Here is a 24,069-nt window from a genome sequence, read left to right as displayed (position 1 = left end):
ATACATTCTTAAAAAAGAAGGATTTCATGAGTTCATACTCCTGATTTAAGTATTTTATTATTTGAGTGTTTTTCTTGGAATTTTTCTGAATAATATATGCAAAGTTTCATTTTTGGTTACTGTTACTTTAACTTTTGGAAAAATCAGTTTTTAGAAAGAAAAAAGCTCAAATAAGGTGTTTATTCTCCAGTTATAATGAAGCAAAAATGTTCAGAGAAGTGAATAAGCAACAAAAATCTTGGTTTACTTTGTATATAGTATCTAAAATAATTATGTATATATACACATTCATATATTTCTACTACTATTTCACGTAGGTAATAATTTTTTAAAATATAAAATTGGGTGTTATTTTAAAAGTAAATTACATATATGAACTTGTACAATATTATACACTGTATTGAAGGACTTTTAATAATTTGTTAAGAGTATAAAAGCAAAACTTCAAATGAGTATTAAGGCAGTTCCTCAACTATTTAAACACTTTCCGACTTAATGCTGTGGGTTATAGAGTGTTAAGAATTAACATGTAAAAGGATGAACAGTACACATGCTCAACTCAAATGCCTTCTTAAGAAAAAGAAACCTGCTTTCCAACAACCATGAAAAGCACGAAGTAAAGCTGCCTTTTGTCCCCTTCTTAAAGAATCACTGTAATCTACGCACTGTTTTAACCATTAAGGGGGAATATTTGACATTTTAAAAATGAATCTTATTTACATTGGAATATAGCGTATTTAAAGTGCTTTTTACTTTTACAAGATATTCTCAGATTCATGATCAGGGCTTAACACAAAAGTCACCCTAGGGCTTAACACAAAAGTCACCCTGGAGTAGCCGCCTTCCAAGACTGCCAGGGAAGATTATCTGCAGCCTTCTCCAAGTCTCCACAGCATTCAACATACAGGGCTCCTCTAGCACTTACGCTGCATTTTAATCTATTTACATGTTTGTAAAAGTGAGCTCCTTAAACAATGGGAAATGATCAAATCTATCTTCTTTCCTTACAGCCTATGGTCTAGCATTGTTCCTGGCACAAACTGACTGCACCATAAATAAATGCTTGTTCAAATGCCAACTGTTTATTTTCCCATAAATAAAACTTCAGCCTCATTAACATACATAAAGCTAATTCTAAATCACAAAAAATACTAAGCCTCAGAATATAAGGATTTTAAGCAATACATTACATTTAAGAGAAAAGCACTTTAAAATTTAAATATTCTAAGATCTGTCAAAAAAATATCTGATGAAAATTAAAATCAAAATCCTGGTTTAGACAAGACTCAAATTTGTCTTCTTCAATATTCGTGTTCTTCCAGGCATAACAGTAAGTGTTCTTATCAGTGTCAGAAAAGATAACACATCATAAAAAAGATTAGTTGACTGTCACACTGGTATCACACGAAATTCTAATGAAAAAGGACATCTGTACTCTTTAATTTGTAATGATATATCTTAATAAGATAAAATCATTGTTACCACAAAACTGCACAGTTTAAGTGGTCATGACTTTACTATTGAATCCTTAAACTGCAGTATTCAGTAAAGAGAAGTATTAAGTTAAACAAACACAAAATTTGTTTTCTTCAGCTATGGATAAGTGGGCCCTCTATCAGACCAGCTACATTTTTAGCCAATATAATCTCTAAGCCTTTAATCAAATGACAGCTTCCAAAAGCACACATTCGTGTGGAGTGGCCATGGCTTCTGTTATATAAACACAGATGTGTCGTAGAATATTCAGCTCATCTGATACATAAGTAAAAGGTTGGTAATAATGATTAAAAATAAAGGAAATAGGCCAGGTGTGGTGGCTCACGCCTGTAATCCTAGCACTTTGGGAGGCCGAGGCAGGTGGATCCTGAGGTCAGGAGGTAGAGACCATCCTGGCCAACGTGACGAAACCCCGTCTCTACTAAAAATACAAAAAATTAGCTGGGCGTGGTGCCTCGAGCCTGTAGTCCCAGCTACTTGGGAGGCTGAGGCAGGAGAATTGCTTGAACACGGGAGGCGGAGGTTGCAGTGAGCTGAGATCACGCCACTGCACTCCAGCCTGGCGACAGAGAGAGACTCCATCTCAAAAAAAATAAATTAATTAATTAAAAAAAAAACAAAAAAACCCCCCAAAAAAACCGAGATCAGCAGTATGTTTAGAAAGGTAAGAAAAGTATCTAAAATAACTAAAGCAATACATTAATAGAAAATTGAGTATAGGCTAATATATAGAACATTCAGGCCACGAGAGAAGTTGTAGATAGATCCAAGTCTGATGATTAAATGGGTCATGTCCCAAGTCTTACCAGGAAAGGTGAAATTCAAAGGGGCTCATTCTTTAACAATTTCTTCTCCCTAAACTATGTTATAGCAACCATGGAACTAAAACAATGTGCCAGGAATACCATAAGTAAAATATTACTTTAAATCCTTCTAAAACGTTTCTAATCTCATTTAATACAACCATTGTTTACCGAGCACCTATTATCTGACAGGAATTCAGACAGAAAATCGGATAAGGAAAATGAGAAGAAATAAAAAGGAAAGGAACAAAAGTGAGGGCAAAGTTAGTTGTTAATTATATGTCTTTGGTACAGTCCAAGAAAGACTGATCTAAAATGCTTTTCAAAAAGGATTTGGAAGTTATTCCATATCAGAAAAATGCTACCAAAATAATGCTTGGAAAGGCACTCAAACTATCCCAAGATGATGGTATCCTACGGTCATTCTTTATAAGCTAAACAAGAAACACTTGAGTATGCCAGCATAAAAAAAGTTAGTAGCGCTAATCAGGCATCAACTTGTTAATGAATGACAATGTTTACACAGTAGAGTCAAATAAGGAACAAGAGCTGAAAACATGCAATAACCTAGTACAGATTAAAAGTTCAAGATCGTTATCCTAGCCCAATTAAAGTATCTATTTAGGTTGCAAAGTCCTAATTTCAATAGTTTATTTTAATGAACGGGAGACTATTTCGTGTGAGAAAACTGAAAATGAACAAAGGATGTAACATGGAGCACTGGAAAAGGAAAAGCATATGACCAAAAACATCTTATTGTAGTTTTAAAAAAAATCCCCTTGGGAGATTTAAGTCTATACCTGATGAGAAAGCAGCAGGAAGTCAATAGAATTGATACAGTTCACTACAAAAACACAAAAGAAAAAAATACTTGAGCAATATATTTTGACCAAGAAAAAGAGAGAACAGGAGAAATATTTTCCCATCAAAAATGAGAAAATTATGGCACAAATAAGGTTGTTAGTGAGATACCTTGTAATGCAGTAGATGATTTATAGAAATAGCGAGGGGATGGATGCAGGATAATTCAAATATTTTTTATTTCTTAAAAAGTCAGAAAAGCAAGTAGAGTCAGAATATTAACTGATCAAGTTAGGATTCTGACTAACAAAAGCAGATTAAGGAGCCTGAAAATTGAATAACATGACTTTTGTACTGCAGGCTCGGAAATGAATACTGGCAAGGTGAGGTATACCATATACTTCTTCAGAGCAATGATTATGTTACTATTTATTTATTCCTCTCCATAGCCATTAACATAGTGTTCTTTGGGTTTTTGTTTGTTTTTGAGATGGAGTCTTGCTTTGTTGCCCAAGCTGGAGTGCAGAGGCGCGATTCTCAGCTCCCTGCAACCTCCGCCTTCTGGGTTCAAGAAATTCTTCTGCCTCAGCCTTTCAAGTAGCTGGAATTACAGACATGCACCACCATGCCTAGCTAATTTTTGTATTTTCAGTAGAGACAGGGTTTTGCCATGTTGGCCAGGCTGGTCTCAAACTCCCGACCTCAAGTGATCCGCCCGCCTCGGCCTCCCAAAGTGCTGGGATTATAGGCGTGAGCTACCGCGCCGGGTCAACATAGTGTTTTATACAGAATTAACTTTCAATTTTTTTTTTTATTGGTATATGGGCTTAAATAGCCAGTAAAACTATGCAAATTAGAAAAAAATAGCATCAGTTAAGATAGATGTGTAATATAACCTTTTAATCTGAAGACAGTATTTTGCTGATCAGACAAACCAATTTTTATGGTTATGGGCAAAACTCTTTTAATTAACTTACAGTGAGTTTTTGTTTTAAACTCAGACATCTTTCAAAAATTCTCATACTGTCAATTCTAAAAAATCGAGCCCTATTCTTCTGGCTTCATATATTAATTACCTGATTTTTTTTTTTTTTTTTACGAGAGCACTTTTGGATAGCACAGAAGTTGAAATACAATATTCTAAATTCATTTACAAAATCATAAAATAAATACAGTTGGCATTTAAAACAACCAGAAATCACGGGTAATATGGAATGTTCACGCAGCAAGGTCTTTAAAGGGGTAAATGTTCCTTCTGGTCCCAAAGGAATTTAGGGTTTTTACCTTGGTGCCAATTGCCAGCTAAGATGAGGGCCAGACATTTTGGATTCCTCAGGCTTTTAGTGGTCACACAAGCATTTGTAAGAGAAGAAATCTTGTTCATAGTGCCAAGATTTTAGAATTGATAACATTAGAACACAGAAATAACTGTGGCTACTTCATACCCATTAGGAAAGCTATTATCAAAAGTTAAAAACAAAACAAAACAGAGGATAATAACAAGTGTTGATGAGGAGGTGGAGAAATTACAAGTCATGTGCATTGCTGGTGGAAATGTAAAAATGTTGCAGCTGCTGTGGAAAATAGTATGGCAGTTTCTCAAAAAATTAAAGATAGAACTACAAGTCCATTTCTAGCTACATATCAAAAGAGTTGAAAGCAGGGACTCAAACAGATATTTGTATATCCATGTTTATAGCAGCATTATTCACAATAGCCAAAAGGTAGAAGCAGCTCACTCTCCATCAATAGATGAATATATAAACAGAAGGTGGTATTTACATGCAATGGAGTATTATTCAGCCTTAAAAAGGAAATTCTGACACATGCTGCAACACGGAGGAACCCTGAAGATACTATGAAATTATGCTAAGTAGTGAGCCAGTCACAAAAGAACAAATATGCTATGATTTCACTTTATACAAGATAACTAGAGAAGTCAAATTCATAGTCAGAAAACAGAGTGTTCACTGCCAGGGGCTGGAGGGAAAAAGGAATGGGGAGTTATTGTTTCATGAGTATAGAGTTTTAGTTTGGGAAAATGAAATCATTCTGAAGATGGAGAGCAGTGGCAGCTGTATAACAATGTGAATGTACTTAATGCCACTGGACTGTAGACATAAGTATTAAAATGGTAAATTTTGTAATGTGTATTTTACCACAATAAAAAAAAAAACGAAACAAAACATAACCATCGGACATATATATTTATTTTTAAAAGGTGGGGGGCCCAGTATGTTTTTACTTTAAAAACATATACTGACGACGTTGGGTAGAGGCGATACAGCACAGTGGTTTAGTTCTGAATTCCTGAGTCAGGCTGCTTAGGAATCCTAGCTCTGCTATTCTTAGCTAAAGAGTAACGAATTTCAGCTTCCTTGCACTTTAAATCACCTCATTTGTAAAACAAGAATACTAATATATTTAAAATGCTTAGAATAATGCCTGGTATATAAAAACCTGTAGATAAATGTTAGCTTTTGTTACCATTGGGAGTGAGCTTTAAGGTTGATTTTGTAAGTTGTATACTCTGACAAATATTTCATTCATCCTCTTCTGCCAGAACTAGCCTAACAGTCCCTAAATCCCTCCATTGTCACAAGACCCCTGTCAACTGCTCCCCTGTACCACAAGAAACTCCTGATTACAGGGCAGGGAGCAGGGATGAAGGTGGGAGCAGTTACAGGGAACAAAGCCATAATATGGTAACTTATTCAAGTTACTAGGCTAGTTCCACATGTGGCAGAGAAAAGAGTATTTGTAATTTTTTTTTTTTTTTTTTAAGATGGAGTCTCACTCTGTTGCCAGTCTGGAGTGCAGTGGCACAATCCTGGCTCACTGCAACTTCCACCTCCCAGGTTCAAGCGAATTCTCCTGCCTCAGTCTCCCAAGTAGCTGGGACTACAGGTACATGCCACCACGCCCAGCTAATTTTTTGTATTTTTAGTAGAGACAGGGTTTGACCATGTTGGCCAGGATGGTCTCGATCTCTTGACCTCGTGATCTGCCCGCCTCAGCCTCCCAAAGTGCTGGGATTACAGGCGTAAGCCACCGTGCCCGGCCAAATTTCTGTAATTTTAAAGTATTATGTTTCCAGTTTTGTTGTTATCTTTTCTACATGGAGGATATTAATAAATACTAGAATCAATTCAAAATGTTGATTGTGTTGTCTTTATTTCTGCAATAAATTTCACTAATTGTCATTCTACCCTAGATGTCTAATTCTGAAGACATTTTCAATCCAGCAATCACCGATTGTGTTTTCTTCAGACATTCTATCTCACTTGGCCCTATGGGTTAATTCTCAATTCTCACACATTTTGTGTCTTTAGGCCATTGAACACATCCCCTCTTTTTTTTGAGACAGTGCGTTTACTGGCTCTCCTAGCTTTTCAACTGCTTCTTCCCTACCTCCAATGTTGGTTCTACCTGAATGTTAAACATAGGCATCATCCACTATGGTAACCAGTTTTTTGCACTCTTTTTTCAGATTTAACAATGGGGAACATATGCAATTTTGTGGCTTCATCTATCACTTCCTCTTTGATAATTTAAATCTACTTTTTAAAAAAGGAATCCCAGATTAGTATAATTCCAAAATCTCAGCTGTCTGCCTGACATCTCTCAAACCTGTGCTCTGTGCTGGCAATTGTTTCCAATTCCCATGAAACAGAGCCAGCATCTGTCCCTTTTCTTCCTGAAGAATCTACAATGTTCCTACACAATACTGACATTAGTCTTAGTCCCTCCCAGAAGCCAGATAAGCCACATGGGCCCCAAAGCTCTTCTCCTTCTCTCATCTCTACAATACGTACTGTATGTTAGCTTCCCCTCACCAACACTTTCCACTTGGCAAAATTTTGGCAAGCCATTATGTATTTTGTTGCATGGGTAAGAGTTTGAATGTTTAAGTACATTCTGTCCAATAGGACAGCAACCTCCCTAAAGAAGGGAAATTATGTCTAAAATCTCTTTTATATTTTATAAATGTCAGAGGTCCTAGATTAAAAAATTTACATAAAGAATCATTTAAGCCAACCCAAATTGAAAGATGTATGTTACTAAGGTAAAGAGGAAGGAAAGAGAAGGATAATTCCATTTAAAAGTCAAAAGTAGAATCTGGGAGTAAATATGTGGGTAACTTGGGGCTCTTGCGAACCACAGTAGCAGAAAAAGAACTATTTACTTAATAACAACTATTATTTATGTAATATTTAATCGCATCAATTTCTCATTTTTTCTTATGTAATGGTAAGACAGTATTTATAACTTCAGGAATGTTTTATAATCTAAATTTTGTCCTAAGGAAACCAGACATGATAGTAATGCTGAAAAATTAAAACTTCATCTGAGAATGATTTCATTGTTAATGTAGGAGCAAATTATCTTTAAAAATTATATATGTACCATATATTATATGAATAATATATGTGTGTGCCATATGATAGATGAATATATATTATATATGTAAAACATATCAATATATGTACCATATAACATATGAATAGTTTATATATATATATGGATGGATGGTTTCTAGTTCATTAAAACAAGTTACATCATTAAACTGGACATTTTTACAGGGAAATGCCATTTCTTAAAAAAAAAAAAACCCTAATATATGAATGAGAAAATTAAACATTAACATTTTTCATAAAAAAGACAAGCAAGTAATGTTTATTTATTACTACAGCATTATATTTGAATAAGTAGATATGTATATGTAACTTGTTATGGGAAAAAATTGCTACAATTCTTAATATATGGAAGTTTGCTAAATGATAGCAACTTATAAAACAATGCTTTAACTGGACAAAATGTTTGATCTTAAAAGAAAACAATTAAGACTAAAACAATGCTGACAAAGAAAATCAGAAGATGAGAAATACCAGATTAGATCTTGCAGTGTAGTATATTTCTTCTGAACTGTCCAAAAAACCATCACTGTCGGGCTGTTTAGCAGAGACCAAGAAACCCAAGTTATTTATGCTTAGACTAAAAGCCACACATTCACAAAGGGAAACTTTCACAAATGAAGTAAGTCCTGCTAATATAATTTTATTAAGGCAAATGGAAAGTCAAACTGTATTAGGCAGCTTCTAAAAAAGCAACATTGCAACAACTTTGCTCTAAAATGCAGTTACTAAATTAGTATAGAATTTAAATACAGGCAATGCCAACTTACAAAGGGAAACAAAAAATAAACTCAAACTGCCTTAACAAAACACAATTAGCATTTATAAATATCATGACTACTTTTTCTTAATTTTCTCCACCCCTCTTCATAAATGTCAGGCTTTGGTATTACAATATGATCATTTTAAGACTTTTTCTTTAACATTCTATTCCTCCACACTGGTACACTGAATTAGAGAAACTATAAGGTAAAGGCTAATGACTCCCTTTGTATGCTTCAGTCAAGAGAGCTAAAATAAGCATTAAATTGAATAAGAAAGCTCCTACTTCAATCCTTAGTACTTATTAAGTTACTTTTTTCTCTTATTAACTAGCAAATAAAAAAAATGAAACAGACATCATATGGAACTCTGGCAAAATAATTTCTTTAGAATTTTGTATTTTCCAATGTCTCATTTTTTATTGTTCTATAGAATATTAACATCTCAAATAGCTGCAAAGTATTTTACTTTTATGACTGAATCTAATATATTATCATTTATCTGGAAAGGAGTATATAAGACAACAAAAGAATCATGCAAAGTATATTCATAAAGTTATAGCAAGCCTTAAATGAATGACAAACTTCATTTACTATGTATGCCTCATCTCCCTAAGTTTTAGTCCTCTATACAGATATGACTCTACTCTAATGTTTGGAAACCATGGCATTTATCCTAAAGATACATATTTTAAAAAGCCCCTCAAAAACAGAAAAAATAAAAAATAAAAAATAATTAAAAGCTAGCATTAAAAACATTTAATCAGAGGATGGTAAAACTAGTTTCTCCTAAAATAATTTTGAAAATATTCAGCAACACAGATTTATTTATTATGAATTTGAGAATTACTTACCTTTTTGTTTCCCACAAGTTTTTTTTAAATTTTATTTTATGTTTTTAAAGACAAGGTCTCACACTTTCGCCTAGGCTAGAGTACAGTGGTGCGATCATAGCTCACTGTAACCTTGTATTCCTGGGCTCAAGGGATCCTCCTGCCCTAGCTTTCCAAGTAGCTAGGACTATAAGTACACACCGCCATGTCAACTAAGTTTTAAAATTTTTTTGTAGAGACAGGGTCTTACTATGTTGACCAGGCTGGGACCTCAAATGTTTTTGAAAATATTAACGACTAGCTTTTTTGGTCAGTACTAATACATCACAGAGACAAATTAAAACATTTATTTTCAGTGTTAACATTCTAAGGCTACGCTACTTACAAGTTCATGATGTGGTTCTGTCTCCTTTCTTAAGGGTGGATCAAATTTCACTTGGCCAACTAAAAAAGAAAAAAAAAAAGTAAAACCAGGATGTTTTTATATTCTTAATGACAATAATTTAAAAAGTTATTCCATGCTAAAATACATTTAATGCTACCATCAACCACACACTGATCTTCAAAGATTTTTGTTTTCAATTTTTAAAACTGATACTAATAATTGTAAATATTCATGGTGGTGCATGTGATATTTTGATACATGTGGACAGTGTATAATGAACAAAACAGGGTAATTAGGATATCCATCACATCAAACATTTATCATTTCTTTGTGTTAGGGAACACTCCAAATCTTCTAACTATTTTGAAGTTTACAATAAATGATTGTTAATTATAATTTCCCTACTCCGCTACTGAACACTAGAATGCATTCCTTCCATTTAACGTTATTTTTGTACCTATGAAACAACCTCTTTTCATCCACCTATCTCTTACCCATTCCTGCCTCTGGTAACCATCACTCTACCTCCATGAGATCAACTTTTTTAGCTACCACATATGAATGAGAACGTGAGACATTTGTCTTTCTATGCCTAGTCACTTAACATTAATGTCCTCCAGTTCCATCCATGTTGTTGCAAATGACAGGATTTCATTCTTATGACTGAATAATATTCTTTTGTGTATATATACATTTCCTGAATGTATGAATATAAATATATTCATCCGTTGATGGACATATAGGTTGTTTCTTTATCCTAGGTATTGTGACAATGCTGCAATAAACTTGGGAGTGTAGATATCTCTTAGATATACCGATATCCTTTTTTTTGGATGCATAATCCAGTGGTTCTGAATCATATGGTAGTTCTATTTTTAGTTTTTGAGGAACCTCCATACTGTCTACCATAGTGGCTGTACTAATTCACATATCCATCAGAAGTATATAAGAGTTCCCTTTTCTCTGCATTTTCACCAGCATGTGTTGTTTTCGGCTTTTTAACAACAGCCATTTAAACTACAGTGAAATGATATCTCATTGGGGTTTTTCTTTTTTGATTTGTATTTTCTTTACAATTAGTGACGCTGAACATATTTTCATGCACCTGATGGCCATTTGTACATTAGCTGGAAAAAGCCCAATAAAGTCTGCTTTATTAACTGCTAAAGCTTAATTTGTTAATTCTAGGCCTTTTCCACAGTAATAAAAGAAGATGATTAACAAAATTATATGTGTGTACAATCAGGATCTAACTTGCTACTTTGTTGTGACCAGGCATAAAACAGAGACAATCTTTTTTTGTTTTGTTTTGTTCTTTGAGACAGAGTCTCTTTTTGTCGCCCAGGCTGGAGTGCAATGGCACAATCTCGGCTCACTGCAACCTCCACCTCCTGGGTTCAAGCGGTTCTTGTGCCTCAACCTCCTGAGTAGCTGGGACTACAGGTGTGAGCCACTACACCAGGCTAATTTTTTGTATTTTTAGTAGAGACAGGGTTTCACCATGTTGGCCAGGCTGGTCTGGAACTCCTGACCTCAGGTGATCTGCCCACCTTGGCCTCCGAAAGTGCTGGGATTACAGGTGTGAGCCACCATGCCTGGCTGAGACAATCTTAACTCAGTATTTAGGTGGGTAGACAGTAGCTGATACAGGGTACTTGTGGAAGCCAGCCTGTAACATGGTCCCCAGTGACTCCTTCCTCTTGGTATTCACAATGCTTCCACATTGGATCAGGGTTGGCTGTGACCAAAAGACCAGAGCAGAAGTAACCGTATATGAGGTCCAAGATAAAGCTTCTGTCTTGGGCTCTCTCTGTTGGATCACTTGCTCTGGAGGAAGTTACATTGTGAGCAGCCCTAAAGAGAGGCCTCTTGGCAAGGAAGTGAAGCCTCTGGCTAATAGTTACATGAATGAGCTTGGAAGTAAATCTTCCAGTCCAGTCAAGCCTTCAGATGACTCCAGCCCTAGCTGATACCTGTGTGCAACTTTATGAGACCTTGAGCCAGAATTACTCAGCTAACCTGTCCTGGGTTCCTGACTCTCAAAATCTGTTAGAGACAATAAATGTTTATTGTTTAATATGAGCAGATATACAGAAAGTGAGAAAATTCAACACCTTCAGACTTATACTAAAAGAAATACTAAAAGGAATTATTTAATCAAAAGAGATCCATAAGTGGTAGTACAGAAATACAGTATTGAATGAAGAGCAAAAAATTGGTAAATATACAGATAAATACAAATGAATATTGACCATGGTTAATGACAATAATATTGTCTTATAGGATTTAAAATATATCGGAGTTGGTTTAAAAAATGTTTATTGTTTTAAACTACTAAATTTTGGGTTTGCTACACAACCAAAAACAACCACTGTAGCTAAAGTATAAACTAGCCAGAGTAGACATAGATTAACTGTACTACATTCGTCTTTTCTTTTTCTTTGCTGTTCTAATGTATTGAATGTTTCAGTACCTTTACCTTTTATTTCTATAGCTCATTATCATTATCTGATCTTATAACCTGGGTAAAACCCTCAAGTCTCCTGAGATAAAAGAAGAGGAAAAAATACAGAACAATAAAAAGAAAACAAATAGCCACAATATGTTACATTTCAACTAGTAAGAGCTTCAGCGAAAACCAAAACTTCGCAACGAAGGTGAGGAAAAGAGTAAGATTTCAAAGCATAATCACTTTTCTAATGGTTTTATTTCAACTTTGTATGTAAATTTATTGTGAATGTTAATATCAATGAAAGAAGACCATGGGATTTGAATATTTAGCAACAGGAGGCATAAGGAAAAAAATGGTTGAGAAACAGCCCTGTAATATCTCCAATTATGTGTGGGTGTGTATATGCTTTTAAGCTGTTAATGGCTCAGATATTAAATTTTGGCCCTTAGATCTGGTAAGTAGGTTAAGAATGAGTCCATCATAACTGTTCACAATTGATCACACATCAAAGATTACAAAGTAACTTTTAGTAAGGTATCAAAACTAACATATACCTCATCTTGATAAAGGCCTATTGAACAGCTTTCACCTATACTTGTCTTCAAATTCCAAAATTAAGTCTGTCATAAAATTACATGAGGACAGTCTTGTGCATCTATCTGCCTTGTGTTACTGTCACCTGTGAACATGCCCATTTCTCCCACCAGACTGTATAACCCCCACTGTACTTGAACTCTGTGTGGAGAATGCATTTCCAGAGAGGGAGCAAAGTCCCTATGGACATTCAAACCTTACACTGGTATCACTCTTCTGCTCTCTTCAAATTCCCTAAAGTTATGACAAACCTCTGCCACAGAATCTTCCAGTTACTCTTCAAATAACTGTTGGTCAATCATCCCAGTCTGCAGCACTGTTTATGATGTTCTTTTTTATTTTTATTTTTTAAACTTTTATTTTAGGTTCAGGGGTACATGTGCAGGTTTGTTGTATAGGTAAAAAGCTTGTATCATGAGGGTTTATTATACAGATTATTTCGTCACCCAGGCACTAAGCCTAGTACCCAATAGTTACTTTTTCTGATCTTCTCCCTCCTCCTAACCCTTCACCCTCAAGTAGGCCCCAGTGTCTGTTGTTCCCCTTTGTGTCCATGAGTTCTCGTATGATGCTCATTTTTTTCCTTTCTTTTTTTTTTAAATTGAGACACTGTCGCCAAGGCTGGAGTGCAGTGGCAGAATCTCGGCTCACTGCAACCCTCTGCTTCCCAGGTTTAAGCGAGTCTCCTGCCTCAGCCTCCCGAGTAGCTGGAACTACAGGCACATACCAACAGGCCGGGCTAATTTTTATATTTTTAGTAGACACAGGATTTCACCATGTTGGTCAGGTTGGTCTTCAACTCCTGACCTCAAGTGATCCACCTGTCTTGGCCTCCCAAAAGTACTGGGATTATAGGTGTGAGTCACTGTGCCCAGCCTAGACATCTAGTTTGAAATAGCATACACATGCATATTCACTTAGAAGTTGAGAATCACTGATATGTTACCACAGAGTGATTCAGAAATACTATGCTATAAAGGGACTGACAATGTAATTTTTTAATAAAATCAGATAACAAGATAGAGAGCACTTTAAATTACATTTTCAACAGTACTGAATACATGAAGTTTTCTAAATCAACTGCAAGAAATCTCTAATTACTTTTCTTTTTTTTTTTTTCCAGACAGAATCTTGCTCTTTGCCCAGGCTGGAGTGCAGTGGCAGGATCTCGGCTCACTGCAAACTCGGTCTCCCAGGCTCAAGTGATTCTCATATATACCTCAGCCACCCAAGTAGCTGGGATTACAGGTGCACATCACCATGCCTGGCTAATTTTGGTAGCTTACGTAGAGACGGGGTTTCGCCAAGTTGGCCATGCTTGTCTTGAACTCCTGGCCTCAAGTGCTCTGCCCGCCTCGGCCTCCCAAAGTGCCGGGATTACAAGCATAAGCCACTGTACCTAGCCTCTAATTACTTTTTGTATATTAAAGAAATGATAAAGATATTTCATAATTACTTTTTGTATATTAAAAAGCTTGTTTTATATATACGTATATAAAAAGCTTTTTATATAACCCACCACACTTTCCAGGTATCACTAGCACATAACTCAGAGAATAAATGCTTCTAAGGAATAAAAAAGTTAAGGCACTATTGTTCGAGGGATTCCTGTTGGCAGTTTATCACTGATGAGCTAACAGTATTGGATCCCATGTGAATGAATGGCTTGTCTTAGTGGGCCCATAACTTGGCTGCCCATAAGAAATAACTGGAGGCCTATTTTAAAAGGTTTCTGGGCCATTCCAAGACCTACTGAATTGGACTCTATGGAGAAGTGTTGCCTGAGAATCCCTTTTTAAAAGTTTCCAGGTTGCTCAGATGCTAGGGCAGTTTGCGGACCTCTATTTCTCTGTTACCCTTGGATCATGACTGCATGAATGACATGGGAGCTTGTTAGTAGAACCTCAGATCCCATCCCAGGTCTACTGAATCTGAAACTGCATTTAACAAGCTCTCTAGGTGAGTTACCTGCACATAGGAGTTTACAGCACTCCCTTATTACTTCTATCCTGCATATTTCAGGAATTAACTTCTCTTCCCCAACAGTAACAACAAAAACACATCCCATCCTGCCGCCAAAAATTCCACAAGAATAAGGAAAATGAAATTCTTACTGCCCTAATTAAACTTTACCTTTAACAGTGTTTAGCAAGAAAAACTATTCAGAAGGAAATAAAACAAAAATAACTGTAACTAAATTATAACTTATTTCTATCATTAAATCATAAACTGTGTATAGTATACACTTACAGTTTATCTCTGAGCGTGTTTTTTCTTCTCTCACATTTCTACTTGTTGAGTGAATTCTATGTGGTACAGCAACAAGAGGCTAGAAAAGAACAAAATCAATGATATGCAGCATTTGATAATCAAGTTATAGTTTGGTCCACAAAATTACCCAAACAGGAAAAAAAAAACAAACTTCATTTTAAGTAAAAACGAAAGCAAAACAGCACTTTGCAATTTTTTTTTTTTTAAAGAGCAAACCACAATAGCAGCTCAAACTATGAAGGTGAAAAAATATTTTTATTATCTGCAACATAAATTATTATTTTACTAGAAAGGGCACTTCTTTGGCTAACTACATATGAAATTAAACACAATTAGTAACATATTCTGCTTATTTGTATGTGCAACACCAGACCTGTCTAGATCCATTCTACAAGGATGAATCAAGTACACTTGAGTATTCTGGATCTATTCTGACATCAAGAAATTCTGAAGGGAAAGGAAATACAACAGTATAAACATTACCATTGGCATCTATCATTTAATGATGGTTGAGCTTAGAAGGCTTTTAAGGTTTATTTTTCAATTTATGGATTTTTTTGAAATAATATTAAAAAACTACACACAGACATTTATACATGATGTAGGATATTAGTTTGTGTTTCACTTTTGGCACTATTTGAATTATAACCAATTTAACTAAGACTGCAAAAATTATGTAACTTATATTTAGGTGAACATACAGTATTTTATGTTTTACAGAAGCTTTATTTATTTATTTTTTTCATTAAAAAAATGCTTTCTACTCCATCACAGTTTCTTTTGGTTACAGATGTACCATTACAATTTCCACGAGTAGGAAACATGCCAATATTCAACTATTTGCCTTTAATTTGCAAAGAAGAGTCACACCTTGAAATTATTTACAGACCCTAACTAATTGAATGTGATTGCAAAGGAATACTGGAAAACTTACACTCTGAATGTCCAATATGAGATTTTTCAAGGGCTCTAACATTAGAAAAAGAAAAAGCTGAAAAAATATGACTTAGAGAAACCCTTTGAAAACTGAATCTCTAGCATGCCAGGAACAAAACTGATAACTAACTCAAGAAGTCAAATGATTATAAGAAAGGCTATCCAGATACACAGAGGTCATATTTCACCCTTTAGAACAGAGGTGAACTGGAGACTTGACTGATTATTTTCCCTTCAGATGTACCAATTCAGATGGTTGGATATGAAAATAGTATTTTTTCAAACATTTCTTTTGAAAATGAAATTCATGTAAAGAAAAAGAAAGAGATTGCCACAAGATTGTATTAAATGAGGCCAGGGAATGAAAGATGCCCACACTGAAATTAAAGTTGGCAATTGTTAGGCACCATCTTCTGAAATGCTAAATAATTTGTTTTGTTTCTAACAATGAAAGAGTACACTTTAACATCTCTAAAATGGTATTACATTTACTAGAATTTCAAATAAGCAGAACTGATTCTAAAATAGCTCATCTGAACTTAAAAAGTTGGCCTTCTAAAAGGATATTCTTTAGCATCATTTAAATAGACAAAGGCCATGTAGATACGTTCTCAAAAATTAAAATTTATAGAAACTTCTATTCTAAAATTCACATGGAACTAAAACAGAGCCCAAATAGCCAAAACAATCCTAAAAAAAAGAACAATGCTAGAGGCATCACATTACCTGATTTCAAACTATACCACAAGGCTACAGAACCAAGAGAGAATGGTACTGGTATAAAAATAGACACATAGACCAATGGAACAGAACAGAGAGCCTAGAAATAAAGCCATACATCTACAACCATCTGATCTTTGACAAACCTGACAAAAAAGAAGCAATGGGGAAAGAATGCCCTGTTCAATAAATGGTGCTAGGATAACTGGTTAGCCACATACAGAAGACTGAAACTGGACCCCACCCCTTCCTTATACAATATACAAAAATCAACTCAAAGATGGACTAAGACTTAAATGTAAAATCTAAAACTATAAAGGATCTTGAAGAAAACCTAGGAAATACCATTCCAGACACAAATATGAGCAAAGATTTCACGATGAAGACACCAAAAGCAATTGCCATAAAACCAAAAATTGACAAATGGGATCTAATTAAACTAAACAGCTTCAGCACAGTAAAAGAAATTATCAACAGTGTAAACAGACAACCCACAGAATAGGAGAAAATTTTTGCAAACTATGCATTTGACCGAGATCTAATATCCTGAATCTGTAAAAATCTTAAATTAACAAGCAAAAAACAAATAACTCCATTAAAAAGTGGGCAAAGGACACGACAGACACTTTTCAAAAGAAGACATATACGCAGCCATCAAGAATATGAAAAAATGATTGAACACCACTAATCACTGGAGACATGCAAATCAAAACCACAATGAGACACCATCTCATACCAGCCAGAATGATTATTATTAAAGTCAAAAAATAACAGATTATGGCCAGGCAGCAGGGAAAAGGAAACGGTTATACACTGCTGGTGGGAATGCAGTTCAGTTACTGTGGAAAGCAGTTTGGGGATTTCTCAAAGAACTTAGAACAACCATTCAACCAAGCAATGCCATTACTGAGTACACATTCAAAGGGATACAAATCATTCTACCATAAAAACATGCACGTTATGTTCATCACAGTACTACTCACAACAGCAAAACACAAGAGCAAAGATATAGAATCAAACTAAATGCCCAACAACAGTAGACTGAATAAAGAAAATGTGGTACAGATATGCAGCCATAAAAATGAACGAGACAGTGTCCTCTGCAGCAACAAGGATGGAGCTGGAGGCCATTATACTAAGTGAACTAACACAGGAACAGAAAACCAAATTCCACATGTTCTCATTGACAAGTGGGAGCTAAACATTGAGTACACATGGATACAAAGAAGGGAACAACAGACACGGGCCTACTTGAGGTTGGGAGAAGGGTGAGGATAAAAAACTACCTATTGGGTACTAGGCTTATTACCTGGGTGACAAAAGAATATGTACATCAGTCCCCTGTGACACACCATTTATCTACAGAACCAACCTGCACATGTACCATGAAACTAAAAGTTAATAGAAAAAGAAACTCAATGAATTATTTTTTCAAGATCACTAATAAAAATGGTAAGATTTTTAAAAATTAAAATTTAGTCTTTAATTTCTAAACATACATACTCTCATTTTTCTCTATAAATGTAACACCTACTAATCACAGACACCTGCGATAACGGGCTTCTAGTAACTAAAAATGGTATTTAGAGAAGCAATGAAAAATAATCTTTATAATAAATAGCATTTAAAGAAACAAGCCATTCACAATGATGCACGGTGTCTATTTTTTTAAACAATGCTTTACATGCCATGTGATTAAAATTATTTTTATTACTTCTTAAACAAAACTCTGCCCTTATAAACCATTTCATGCTTATTCAACTTTTATCATCTTAAAGTTCTACGATTATTGTATCATCAAATAACATAAATACAAATAACAGGCCCTTTGCAATGGGAGCTAGATGAGAATGTCAAGTTTGTACAGGAAGGGAAGACATAGACAATATGATAAATCCTAGGTAACACAAGCCAGTGGTTTTTGACCAGGGGTAATTTTGTCCCTGAGGAGACATTTGGCAATATCTGGGTTCATTTTTTTGTCGTCACAACTTGGGATTAAAGGGTGTTAACTGTCAACTAATGGGAAGAGTCCAGAAATCCCGCTAAACATTCTAGAATGCACAGGGCAGCCCTCCCAAAACAAAGGATTGTCTGGCTCAAAATGTCAACAGTGCTCAGATCGAGAATTCCTACAAGCAAATACCAATACTTGTTTAATGCTGTCAAATTTACTTTTAGGTCTTCTCATCTTTTTCAAGTATATACACTCAATTACATACTTTTTTTTTTCAAACCACAACTACAAAGAACCTCCTTACCCCAGTTTTCTCCCCTAAAATTGCTAGGAATTTTAAGAAACATGGAAAGTAAAACCTTATTGTTTCTTCACTCCATGTACAGTTTATCCTTGAACAACAAAAGTTTGAACTTCAGAAGTCCACTTCTATGCAGATTACTTGGGGATACAAAACCCATGTATACGGTGGACCAACATTTCGTACATGTGGGTTTTGCAGGGCTGACTGTAGGATTTGGGTATGCACGGATTTTGGTATACTTGAGGGTACTGGAACCAATCCCTTGTGTACATCAAGGGACAACTGTATTTTCAATGTTTTTAAAGAAAGGTAACTGTTAATGATAGTACAAATTCAAGTAATATTTATCTTGTCAAACGTCTCTTAAAATTCAAAATCAAGAGTCTAAATATTTCTACTATAAAAAGTCATATGGTAAGCTATTATTTAATGTAAGAAGAATCCACTAATCTACTGTTTAGTAGATAAGAACCTGAACAAAGGAAATAACAAACACATACCTGATGTGCTCTTAATCCATATGCAACCTTCTCTTGATTGCATTCATTTTTATATGAATCTTACTTAAGGCTAAGGACCATATTTTACCATTTCTAAAATTTATGAAAGCTAGTGTATTCAAACACTTAGATATGGGGAATGGCTATCATTTTTTAAATGTCTTGATGAGTTTTTAAAAGTCCCCAATTCTTTGACCATTATTTTTATTTTTTAAACTTTGGTCTTTCTGGCATCTTCCTATTGGCAAACTCCTTTCTAGCAATGTCACTTCCTTTGTGATATCTGCTCTGACTTCCCTAACAAAAGCTGGCTGTTTTTCCTTCTCCTGAAATGGTGAACTTCTCAAGATTAGGAAACAATGTTTTATCTACAGCAGGTCCCCAGTGAATGTTCGAGTTGAATATAAATAAATAGTCAAAAATTAAGTATTTCAATAATTCTGTAGCTGTTTACAAGTTGCAAGTAGCCTTCCCTATTGCAGAGAAGACTGCAATTTAAAAAATCTGTGTCAACTTCTTATATCAAAAGGATAAGACATAAATGCAGTGAAGTAATGCTAAAGGCATTAACCGATTTATGCCTGAGGTTGCAAATTTTTGTGTGTGTGAAAAATCAAACCTTGACGATGGCCTTGAGCAGAAGGATATAACTCCCACAAGCCTAGTTCTAATAACAGAACACCAGGCATAAATGGGTTAATGATTTTTTTCTGGGAGGAGTAGTCCTCTATTTTCTCTCTTTCTCCTTTATTAAAACCATTCTATGTGCACTGCCAACTTCACACAGGAATATTCTGAAGGTGGGTAGATGGAGATGAGTTCTACTTAATGTTAATTCATGGACATTACGATAACCTTCGGAAGTAAAAGAGGTCTTATTCAAAAAACTTTTGCAGCTCCATACTCACACTAAGGTCTCTCAACCAGCATCTATTTCATGTAATTATTGCAATACCCAATAGCTTCCTCTGTGGGTGAAATGCTACCTTTGAAGCTATTGTATTACCTTTGAAGGAGATACACTCTTAGATCTATCTTTGTGGAAACAGAATTCATAAACATTAAGCTCTAAGTCTTAGATTCAATTCGGCAAACCAAGAACAAGACTCAAACTATTCACAGTGTAGGTACACCTCAGGGAAAAAAATACACAAATTTAAAAGACTGAAATATTAAACACTTGTGATGGTGAAACAGTAGCAAAAGTAATTTCAAAAATTAGGTATTTAAATTTTACATGTGCAACCTACTTTTTAGTTTACAAAGTGTTTTGATGCACCTTAGCATTATATCCTTAAGCTTGTGAAACAAGCATTATTCTTCATTCCATAGATGAGGATACTGAGACTTAAAATTAAGTGGCAGGGCATTCAGCTAGCTAGCCATAGAGCTAGGAAAAACCCTAGACTTTTGATCTAATATATAGTAGCAAAACCAAACAAAAACAGGTAACATGCAGGTTGCTCACGCAGACTGTTATTAATGAACAAGGATGAAACCCATGATTATTTCTGAGAACAGTTTTACCTTCCCAGTTTAAACAGCATAAATCATTAATTTATTAGCATAACAGATTAATAAAAGTGTTAAATCTTATAATGCTGTACATAGTAAGTGGGCTTACATATAGGAGACGAAAACTGAATAAAAATCAGAATTAGAATTACACCACTGTGTAATTACTTCTAAAATAGAAACTACACAGGAACTCAACATTAAAAAGTCAAACTTTCTTCCACAGAGAACAACCTACAAAAAACTTAAACTAAGACTTAGATGTGGTATGTGTGTGTGTATACATAAGCAGCGGCATGATCTTGGCTCACTATAACCTCCGCCTTCTAGGTTCAAGTAATTCGCCTGCCACAGCCTCCCGAGTAGCTGGGATTACAGGCGTGAGCCATCATGCCTGGCTAATTTTTGTATTTTTAGTAGAGACGGGTTTCACCATGTTAGCTAAGCTGGTCCCAAACTCCTGACCTCAGGTGATCCGCCTGCCTTGGTCTCCCAGAGTGCTGGGATTACAGGTATAAGCCACTGAGCCCACCCTTATTATTAAGAGTATGCATACAATAGTTTTAGTTTCACAGTTTAAGTGCTAAAATACTTAGATACATTCATATTTTGAGTGACAACACTGCACTTAGCAATTATAATGACAAATTATTTGCAAATAAAAATGTTATGAATTTCTTACATCCTATCCCTGGAATAATTAAATTCCTTTATTTTACCTACTTACCATAGAGATTTATAACAATTTATAATTATAATACCAAAACAATGTCTGGATCAGAAAGATGAATTTCTTTCCCCGCTATTTGAGAAAGTTTTAGAAGAATCTTCATTCCACAGATTGCTTCTCTATTTGGTTTATTATTTCTGTTCTTTGAATACATTTTTAAAAAGACATGACAGGTACATAGGGTGAGGTAAGACACAATCCTGTAGCATTTAGTGCACTGAAAAGGATATAGGCAGTCCTTGTTTTACAGTTCTGTTATGCACCAATTTCAGTTATCATAATTTAGTTAAATAACACTAGTTCCCTAAAACATGGTTCAAATAACAGTTACCACTGTATATTAATTGTAATTGCATAAAGTATAAACTTTATGGGTGGCCTTTCAGTTCACAAATTACTATGTAAATAACAGATGCACATCATGATTAGAAAGAAAATTAGAAAGGAATATGACAGTTTGCCAAGGCATAGAAAAGATACTTGTTCTGTGTCACGGACAAATGATAAGAAGCAAACTACTCAATAAGCAGATTGCTAGATAAGTTGAAAAAAAAAATTAACAAAGAAATAAAACATGTTAATTCTCAATGATTCTAGTATTTATAGCACACTGTAAATAATAGTTTTACCATTTTTTCACATTTCTATAATTATAACTGACAGTAACAGAGTTTATGCTTTAACAAAAAATTTTAAAGGTCATGAAACAATTAAAATTTTTCCCACTGATTATTAAGATTACTTTGCAGAATTTTAGCTTATGCAGCCATTTTTACAGTACCATACTACCATGCACATCAAGGACTGCCTTTATACTAAATAAGACTAGAAGAGTTTATAAAACTTGACTTTCTTAAAAATAAAATTAAGCAAATCAACACCAAAAAACTTCTTTAGGCCAGGTGCAGTGGCTCATGCCTGTAATCCCAGCATTTGGGAGGCCGAGGTGGGCAGATCACAAAGTTAGGAGTTCGAGACTAGCCTGGCCAACATGGTGAAACTCCATCTCTACTAAAAATACAAAAATTAGCTGGGCGTGGTGGTATACTCCTGTAATCCCAGCTACTCAGAGGCTGAGGCAGGAGAATCGTTTGAACCCAGGAGGTGGAGGCTGCAGTGAGCTGAGAGTGTGCCATTGCACTCCAGCCTGGGCAATAGAGTAAGACTCGTCTCAAAAAAAACAAAAACAAAAACAAAACAAAAAAAACTTCTTTATAGTATAATTATAAGGTTAATTACACTTTACATTTCTTACATTTTTATGCTCCAAACTCCTTTCCAGACCTTTAAACAAAAGGACAAATAGCTTATCTATCAGAAGACGGCAATCTGGGACAATGCAGAATTGATAGAAAGGCTCTCTCTGACATGAGACAATCTGTGCCCATCTTTCTAAACACTTCACCTTCAGTCATCAACGAAATTTATAACATTTTTAAGGGCTTCCCATAAAGCCAGTAGAGTTAAAGGCTATCCACCTTCTGTTACAGACCCAATAACAGAATTCTGCCATGTCACATATACTGAATTTATCTTGATTGCCACAACTATTAGCAGTGCTAGGAATGTTACACATGCAAACAGAAGTGAAGCTTCCATTAATATCAATGCTTCTGTCATATTAGAATTATTTTATTAACAACTATACAGGCTCATTTTAAAACATTTCCATGGTGAATAACTGAGTTTTAGTCACCAGCAGTGAAGCCTATACTTCCTACTAACCTCTAATAATTCATGAAGCATTGTATAAGAATTTTTTTTTTTAAAGATAGCAACGGGGTCTTGCTATGTTGTCCAGACAGGGTTCAAACTCCTGGCCTCAAGTAACCCTCTTGCTTCAGCCTCCCAAAGTGATGGGATTACAGACATTAGCCACCGTGCCAAACTGAGGATTCTTTTTGAGAAGCAAACTAAGGGGAAATTTTGAATATTCGAATGTCTTGTTTAGGCACTTCCCATTTGCTTTCCCTTTTACAGTGAATGATTTATTTGGCAACTTCATCGAAAATGGCTATTTTGAAATAACCACAATGATTTCAACAAGAGGATTAAATGATTTGCCTTTGCCATTTTCATACTATAGTCACCTATAAGTAGTGAGTAAGAAAAACCTAGCATTTGACTTTCCACGAAAGGCAAAGACAAAGAATTAATTGTTCCCTCAAGAGCTTTTTTAAACTAGTCCCCAAAATTAAAAAAAAAAGGGATTTTGAGACATACAGACAGACATACATATATACATATACACATACATGTTATATATGCCAGTTGGTAAAAACAATTCTTACCTCAGGATCATCATCATCGAAATCATGGTAAGTGGAATGATCTGGATTATTTACTTTATCCAACAGCTCAATTGCCAAAGACCGTGTCAAATGTTGTGTTACAAAAGGATGCTATAAAAATTAAATACAATGCAAAACACTTACTATAAATCTGATTGAATGACATTTTATCTTTTGAAAAATATACATATATTTCAGGGCAAAAATAATACCTGTAATAATTTTTCAGCAGTAGGTCTTTTTTTTGGATTTTTGGTAAGTGCCATTTTCACAAAATGATGAAAACTATTTGACCTAAGAAATT

At 34.9% G+C, this 24,069-nt stretch overlaps 1 protein-coding gene across 6 annotated transcripts in view; it reads right to left on the bottom strand.

Moving 5' to 3' along the window:
• Window positions 1-24,069, bottom strand: part of MAP4K3 (mitogen-activated protein kinase kinase kinase kinase 3) — a 190,220-nt gene that overhangs the window by 52,602 nt on the left and 113,549 nt on the right. For 5 of the 6 annotated variants that reach the window (XM_050753329.1, XM_050753330.1, XM_050753332.1 and 2 more), the window contains 5 exons: window positions 23,978-24,059; window positions 23,766-23,876; window positions 14,792-14,870; window positions 9,496-9,554; window positions 7,991-8,053 (listed from right to left, as the gene is read on the bottom strand). In XM_050753329.1, coding sequence (XP_050609286.1) covers window positions 7,991-8,053; window positions 9,496-9,554; window positions 14,792-14,870; window positions 23,766-23,876; window positions 23,978-24,059 — 394 coding nt within the window. The remainder of the gene's footprint in view (window positions 1-7,990; window positions 8,054-9,495; window positions 9,555-14,791; window positions 14,871-23,765; window positions 23,877-23,977; window positions 24,060-24,069) is intronic. The other variant, XM_050753331.1, reaches the window with a different exon arrangement.

This window comes from Macaca thibetana, chromosome 13 (assembly GCF_024542745.1).
Source record: "Macaca thibetana thibetana isolate TM-01 chromosome 13, ASM2454274v1, whole genome shotgun sequence".
Classification (NCBI taxonomy): Eukaryota; Metazoa; Chordata; class Mammalia; order Primates; family Cercopithecidae; genus Macaca; species Macaca thibetana.
This window is presented reverse-complemented; position numbering and strand designations above follow the sequence as displayed.